The 8,342-nt window shown below is 40.7% G+C and overlaps 1 protein-coding gene across 1 annotated transcript; it reads left to right on the forward strand.

Annotated features, from left to right (window-relative positions):
- The first annotated feature begins 5,785 nt into the window (after positions 1-5,785).
- Positions 5,786-7,948, forward strand: LOC120053360 (diencephalon/mesencephalon homeobox protein 1-B-like). Its single transcript, XM_039000485.1, has 4 exons — positions 5,786-5,939; positions 6,194-6,372; positions 6,879-7,266; positions 7,494-7,948. The coding sequence occupies exons 1-4, from the start codon at positions 5,786-5,788 to the stop codon at positions 7,946-7,948; spliced, it is 1,176 nt and encodes a 391-aa protein (XP_038856413.1).
- Positions 7,949-8,342: the final 394 nt, after the last annotated feature.

Consider the following 8,342-nt stretch of genomic DNA (forward strand, 5'->3'; position numbering starts at 1 on the left):
GTGGGAGGATTGGAAGAAAATAATAATGTATTCATTAAGTTGCAAAAACCTCATAATGGCTCAATGTGCTTTGAAAGACTCCATTTTCCAATCTATTAATGCAAAATATCAAATATAAAATGTGCTCTATTTTTGAGCTGTAAAATTACAAACGCGTATGCGTAATAAACATGATTAAACTGTAATCGAAAGTCCTTTAGTTTCCATTTAGTGTTTCACCGCTCGAGTTAGTTTATTGAGCCATGTGCTGCCAAAGTCCTGATATGACTGGATAAAGTTTTAGATCCTGAAAGCAGGCAGGCCTACGTCATTCAGAGATGATGAAGAGCAAAGACAAGGATCATTCGAGGCTTCAACATGATAAAGTCTGAACTGAGCAGATGCCGGGTATGGAGAAAACAATGAGCTCTAGAGCAATAAAGCCCTTAAATTGAATTGTATTGAGAGAGAAATATCGCTGTAGGCCTAATATAAATTAGTCTTCGTCATGACTCTTGGCTTTAAACCCTTTCGACGCGCTGGACATTAGACCACATTAAGTTCTGTAGAAAGCTGATTTGAGGAAGAGCAGCAGAGGGGTATACCTTCTCGCTTTAATTGCTTTAGAAAGTGTTCCCACAAAGAGACACTGCCCAGATTTGCCTCCCGTTTACGTTCTCATTTCCATCAGTTCACAAGTTAATCCGATTTCTCTCCCAGACCCAAATACTCCGTGATATATGTGCTGACAAAAGAGGGTCGGCTTGAAGGAATAAAAACTTTCCCAAAAATAAGAACAAACAATGGGAAACGAATGTGCATTTATACGAATTAACTCCCAATTCAGCTTTATTGATGCATTGCCAAACGTGTTGTCGTTATTTCCATTAGGTCTATTAACCCTATAGTTAGTCTTATTCGTTGAATATTGAAAATGACTATTAGGCCTAAATCATTGTCATCATTATAATAAGGGATTATCATGGCTATTAAGTCACAATGACCCATCAAGACTCAAATCAGGAATAATTTTCTTCGACAATAAATCAAAGATTTAAAACAAGAGAATACCTGCATGCCAGCAAAACACCCATTCTGATGTTGAATAAACCTCTCATTAAAATTACTGGATCTGCCTAGATCATTGTTGTAGTAGATAGGCCATATATGATAAAGTATCACAAATAAACATGGTTTATAGAGATATTGAACAGTCCATCTGTTGCGCGTAATGATCTCCAGGGCGCGCAGTAACTCGTCCTGCCAACCTGATCAATCCACCAGGCTAAACCAAAACGGTTTATTCATTCCACAACAATTTAATATCGTTACCACTATTTGCATCATAATTTTCCCAATTGTCTCATGTAGTCAATCAAGATGTGAGAATTGCACGACCTACAAATAAAATACAACATATTCGCCTTGAGTGTATTTTTTAAAATCATTTCCCCGGCATAGTTGTTATTGGCAATTCACCTCTTGACTGGATTGTGACTTTGTCGCGAGTGCTAACACGTTTTCTTTCCGTGTAAAGTCGAAACTTCTATGTATGAATATGGCCAAAGATCAAATTGAGTTTAAGATTCCCCCCCCCCCCTCACTTTCTCTCCTCTCTTGGAGAAATTCAACAAAATATGCAAGCACTAGATTAGAAGGCTACTTTTCGCTGCCCTTAATTCCAGCCTAAACGGTTTTTCTCCAGGAGAATAAATGTTTTCTAAAAACCTTGAAGAAGAGAGGGGCATTATTGTTTTAATCCTCTTAGTAGCAGTCATTTTAAGACCGTTTTTTGGAGGCTGAAATGGCGTCTTGTCTCCGCAATCCTAACCTAAAATCCCCTGGGGCCGGGAGAGTTTCTAAAGGCAGTACCCTAGCGTCTATTAGCCAGCTCTCCACCGCAGTCTCCTCTGCAAGTGGCTCGACAAAGTCGAAAAGCAAATAAAATTAAAGCATGAGTAACTTAATAGCCCTTTAAACACCTCAAACCCTGCATGCAAACCATTGTAATGAAAGCGTCATTGAAGCCATTGGCACTTCTTGAATGAACAATCATAAGTTCTTATTTACCACAGATTTGAATTAACCTATTATTACTATTATTATTGCTATGATTATATGTAGGCTATTATAATGTTACATGCGTTTGCAACATGACATGGAAGATTTTAGTCAATATTCCGTGTTCCATTTGAAAATAGACTGCATATTGACCAAATATATACACACAGTAGACTACAAAGGGCCGACATGCAAAACAATTACCAAATGTATATTTGAATTAAGATAATGAGTCTCAAAGAAACACTTATATTTCTGCATATCAAAATATATACTGAGCAACATGCCTCTACGTACAATTAAAAGTTTATGGCCTAAGAAAATGAAATTAAAATATGTTGGTGTAGGCCTATATGGCGAGAATAATAATAATAATATTGATATTTTGATAAGCTTAATGATACTATGATTATAACATTAATGTCCAGGAAATGATAAATAAATTAATCGTTTAAATCAGTAATGAGAAAGCCTGGAGTAGAAAAAAACTATTTTGGTTGACACAGCAAAGGTCCATTTGAAATCCTGCATGACCTCACCAGGCGCTCGAGCTCCTTAAAGCCCATCGTCGTGCGCGAGCCCGTTAGATGGCAGCTCTCCGTATTCTCCAACGACTGGAGAGTGAGAGCACCGCGCGCAGAAAACGGACTACAGTATTCCTGAGGAGTTTGGAGTTCAGAAATGAGTATACAGGACTAAACAGCACGGAATTGAGAAGTAATACACAAGGTGGTACTTTGAAAGCTAATATTCCATTTGAAAACAGCCGGACATAAGCTATAGGCCAAGACCCCACGGGCAGCGTCGTAAGAGGTAAGACCTTTTTGAAAGGCGTGCATCTGTATAACGAATCAGGTTGGACCTGTTAGTAAAGTAAAATGATGTGTGCCTGCCATAATTCCAGTTTTATTGCATTTCCTTGCAACTTTAAACCTCTTCCATTTAAACCTTGGAGCAATATATTGCCCGGGTCTTCTCATTATGCATGGAATACAAGCATTTCGCTACACTCGCATTAACATCTTCAAATAATGTGTATGTGACCAATAAAATGTTATTTGATAGATCTAAACTGAAATTTAGACTTCAACATTATTTCATTAAAAAAATTTAATCTCCGGAATAGTTTCTTAAATTATCCACGTCTTCCGGGGTAATTTTGGGCAAAACTTGAATAAAGGGTTAATGTAGAAGAAAGAGTGTGTCGCCTGTACAGGCATATCGGCGGGCCGATATTTAGCCTTTACGGTGTCTGGGATAGAACTAAATCCACGGCAATTAGCATAATGACTGTTAAAACAGCTCCCCAAGGCTATCTGACTTTGTCCACATCGAGAGATTCATATTTTGAGTGATGAAAAGGATTTAAAACCTCAATAAAGCAATTGTAAACAATATGTAGGCTACAGGCAATGACACTTATATGAGGAACAGTCATATTCAAAAAAGGACATTATTAATCACACACACACACACCTAGTAGTTGAAACCTATTTGCACCTACATTAGACGAGTAGCCAACAGGGGTTCCCTATGCATATATTTAACCTTACATCTACCCGCCACTGCAAGCCTCCGGGCAGTGGGGCGAGAGCCGCCATAGACCGGGAGAAACGGCTCCCATTCAAATCCAATACTCAGGGAGCTAAATAAATATTTTGATAAGCACCGTCTGTCCCGTTCCTGGCCAAAGTAAAGTGTTCCCTAATGGCGTATGGCATATTCCAATTTATTGCAAATCATTCCATTGTAAAAAATATATATATTTAAAAAATATATAAAATAAATGACAGTAAAAAGTAAGCCTATGATTTAAGCCTGTATTTTAGGCCTATGATAATCCCTGTAAATGTGTCTGAAATGACCCCCTCATTACACTACTTACTGTATTATTGTCAAGGCAAAACATTTGACAATTTATAATAGGTATTTTTCCATCATAAATTATAAATCAAGATTTGTATAGCATTCAAACAGATCTTAGTAAATGTTCATGCTCCTGCATTTGGTGACAATAAGAACGTGACTTGATATAAGGTATATCCAGGCTATGAGCGTTTATTCTGATTATTATTCTGATTATATTAAGCTTTTATTACCAATTTTTATAATGTCACTTCGAGCATTCTACATTTCTGCATGATCAATTACACGCTGAAATGTTAAGGTCGTGATAGCGGTCTGATACTATCATTTTGGTACTGTATTTAGCTTTATTGTTGGGGTACAAATTCCAGCTGTCACCCTTTGGGCTTTTCATTCCCAAGAGCATATAAAACAAAATAATACCGTAGGCTGTATAATCTTTTCGACATACGTTTCAACTCGATGTAAGCCTACTAAATGAAGAAAATAAATAAATCCAAATGTGGCATATTTTAATCCATATTTTTGAGGGATTAAAATTATATTCAAACAAATATTATTGTAGGCCTAGATACTTTTTACAGAATTGTTAATTTTTTTTTAACGCAATATGAACGCACATGAAGCTAGGCCAACTTGTCTTAAAACACGATTCGTTTTGACTTGTTTAATGCCCAGGATGCGATTAAATTCGGAACGCATTGACCAACTTCTGATTTATGTGGTAGGGAGCCTTTTCAACAGTAGGCTTGGGTAATTTTCTATCGTAATCTATAGGCTTAATCTGTGAAAATAAAAATGGTTAGTTATCCTATTATGCACGCTATTGTGCTACACATTATGGATAATGACAATAATTTGGCAATTTATAGGACTCAATGAAAATATGATAATATCATTTAATAAATGAGTCTGGTCACACCAATTTATTTTGTGTGCTTTTTCAGAGAAATGTCCCTGATTAATTTCTGATCATTGTGTAGTTTTCTGTTGACGTTTTTAAATTCTGCTAGCGCTGTAGGGGACCTATAGTTTGCCTTTTTAGTAGGCCCACGTCGCTTAGCTATTCAGGCACAACGTCAAGTGCGACATAAAATGAATGAATATCAATATCAGCATTAATGTTGCGATAACACAGGAGAGTAGGCTAATTATTTCACACAGCCCCTCGGGCTTTAGTGGGGGGAACTCTCATGGGAAGGACTGGTTAAATAGCGAGCTCTCCGTGGGAAAAGGGGTTTATAGGTTTAGTGGCTGGCTAGGTTTCTCAATGCCGTCATATAATGTCACTCTCAGCTTGAATCTTCTTAAAGAAACATATTTACAGTTATAGACATATAATAACTGATGTAATATTGGAACATGTCCAAATGCAGGTTATTTGAAATCAGCCACTGACAGTTTTAATAAAATGGGCGGCAGGTATCCTAGGTTAGAGTGTTGGGCCAGTAATGGAAGGTCGCTGGTTGAAATACCCGAGACGACAAGGTGAAAAATCTGTATGTGCCCTTGAGCAAGGCACTTAACACTAATTTGCTCCAGGGGCGCCTTACTACTATGGCTGACCCTGTAAAACAACACATGTCACTGCACCTATCCGGTGTATGTGACAATAAAACACCTTAAAACATCTTAAATGAATGGAAATAAAAAACGAAGTTTAATATAAATACATAGCCTACATAAATACAAGTGTAATACAAAAATTTTCGATAATAATTTAGGCCACTTGATGTTTGAATCTAGGCCTACATCTGCAGCCCAAGACTTGCTTACAGGTACATAAATCAAACAGTGATATTACTGGTTTTACTAATTCAACAATAACGAATTGTTTGAAACAACAATTTATCCCTCTGTATTTACAGGTGACGCAGCCATGCAGCACTACGGAGTGAATGGATATTCTCTCCACGCCATGAACTCACTAAATGCCATGTACAATCTTCACCAGCAGGCGGCGCAGCATGCCCAGCACGCGCCCGACTACCGGCCGTCCGTGCACGCGCTCACGCTGGCAGAGAGACTGGCTGGTAAGAACTGGTTGCACATTTACTCATTCTACTGCGTAAATCTGTCCATAAGTCAGGAAAATGTGCAATACAATCAGGCTATCATGCTGTGTGATGGACAAATATTATGTTGTCTTATGTTCAAAATGTGTTCTTGAGTTCAATGCAATAAATTGTTACATTGTTTCAGAAAGGCTTCTTGATAAGCACTATCTGACCTGTTCCTCAATTAAATTGGCCCAATCTCTTTTCCTTCAACGGCTGCACATTTCAAGACATAATCCTCGAGGCCCGGTATGGCTCCCAGCACAGGAAGCAGCGGCGCAGTCGCACAGCCTTCACTGCCCAGCAGCTGGAGGCCCTGGAAAAGACCTTCCAGAAGACCCACTACCCTGACGTGGTGATGCGCGAACGCCTGGCCATGTGTACCAACTTACCAGAGGCCCGTGTGCAGGTGATGATACTACTTAGTCGAAATAAATAAACTATTTCACCTGCATCTTAACTTTCAGTATTGGTTTTGTAGAAGAGGGGGAGTGGGGGTGATGAAGAGAAATACTTACTTAACCGTTGTTCGTTGCTGGTGGAACATAGGACCATGCTAAAGATCTCCAACATTGCTGGTGGAACATAGGACCATGCTAAAGATCTCCAATGTTCCTGGTGGAACATAGGACCATACTAACGATTTCCAACGTTGCTGATCTCGGCTGCTTTTTTTGCTTCTGGCCATGACAAGTGGATGTTTTTGAGTTCCGCTGTCAAGGAGTTCAAATGCAATTAGTTTAAATGATATTAGTGAGAATAAAAAATGTACACGTTTGACAAACCAAAGCCATGTAACAAATCACCAATATTGACATTATCAGAAGCCTTGGTTATTAGAGAATTATAGTTTATTACAAAGTGATGAAATTGTGTTTATTACTGTATAACAACTGAAATCCGTCTTCTCACCAGGTGTGGTTCAAGAACCGCCGCGCCAAGTTCCGCAAGAAGCAGCGCAGCCTGCAGAAGGAGCAGCTCCAGAAACAGAAGGAGGCCAACAGAGAGGGAGGTGACGAGGAAGAGGTCAAGACCACCGACCCTTCCACCCAGACATCTCCATCCTCCCTCTCGGAGACCATGCGGCCCCAGCCTGCGGAGATGAGTGTGGAGGTGAACGTCACCTCCCCGGAGGCCTCGGACAGCGAGTCGGCTGCAGAGGACAACGGTGAAGGAGATGAGGAGCTGATGTGGGAGAGGCTGCAGGATACTCAGCAGCATCAGGGGGAGGTGCAGCAGGGGGGTGCAGGGCTGCAGCCGGGAGGAAGATCTCCATCCTGCAAACGCTTCAGCCCCACACCAGGTGAGAAATCCCATAGACAATGGGCCATTAGACATATGTGTTTATTATACTGTAGATGCACCCTCGATTTCCTTAGGAGGCACATATGTCAATTTGTGTTAGTGTGCTTATCCCTTATCTGCAGGACTTCAATGTATTCTATATTATTATGAATTAGTCTTGAAAGCGGAAAATAAATCTTTCTCTCTAAAATAATAAAAACTATAACTAAAATCTCTCTCTCTCAGACTCTCCCCTGGGCTCTCCCTCCCTCCCATCCTCTAGCGGTGGCGTGGGCAGCAGTTGTGTGTCCCAAGGCTCCTATGCCTCGTCCCCCCTCAGCCTCTTCCGTCTGCAGGAGCAGTTCCGCCAGCACATGGCTGCAACCAACAACATGGTCCACTACCCCTCCTTCGACATGGGTACCCCCTCCTCACTGCCCTACCTGGGCATGAACGTCAACATGCCCTCCCCCCTGGGCTCTCTGCCCTGCCAATCCTACTACCAGTCCCTGTCCCAGGCGTCCATGTCCCAAGTGTCCATGTCCCAGGCCCAGCAGGTGTGGAACAGCCCCTTGACGGGTCTCCACGCCCCTCCGAGCAGCCTACCCAGCCTCAACAGCAAGACCACCAGCATCGAGAACCTGCGTCTGAGGGCCAAGCAGCACGCTGCCTCCCTGGGCCTGGACATGCTACCCAATTGACCCCCAGACTGACCTCCCCCCCAGGGCAGGGCAGCTACCTGGGACACAGTCAGATGTTATGACCCTTTCTACTGACTGGACATTATAGACACTGCATCAGTTTTGTACACTGGGACTGAATATTAGATAAGAACCCTACCGGACTATACTTATTTGACACCCTTGCAGGTGAGATACATAGACCCAGTGCAATCTCACTACTATACTGAACAAAAAATATAAATGGAACATGTAAAGTGTTGGTCCCATGTTTCATGAGTTGAAATCAAATATTCCAGAAATGTTCCATACGCACAAAAGCTAATTTCTCTCAAATGTTGTGCTCAAATTTGTTTGCATCCCTGTTAATGAGCATTTCTCCTTTGCAAAGATAATCCATCCACCTGATAGGTGT

The sequence above is a fragment of the Salvelinus namaycush genome, chromosome 9 (assembly GCF_016432855.1).
Source record: "Salvelinus namaycush isolate Seneca chromosome 9, SaNama_1.0, whole genome shotgun sequence".
Lineage (NCBI taxonomy): Eukaryota > Metazoa > Chordata > Actinopteri > Salmoniformes > Salmonidae > Salvelinus > Salvelinus namaycush.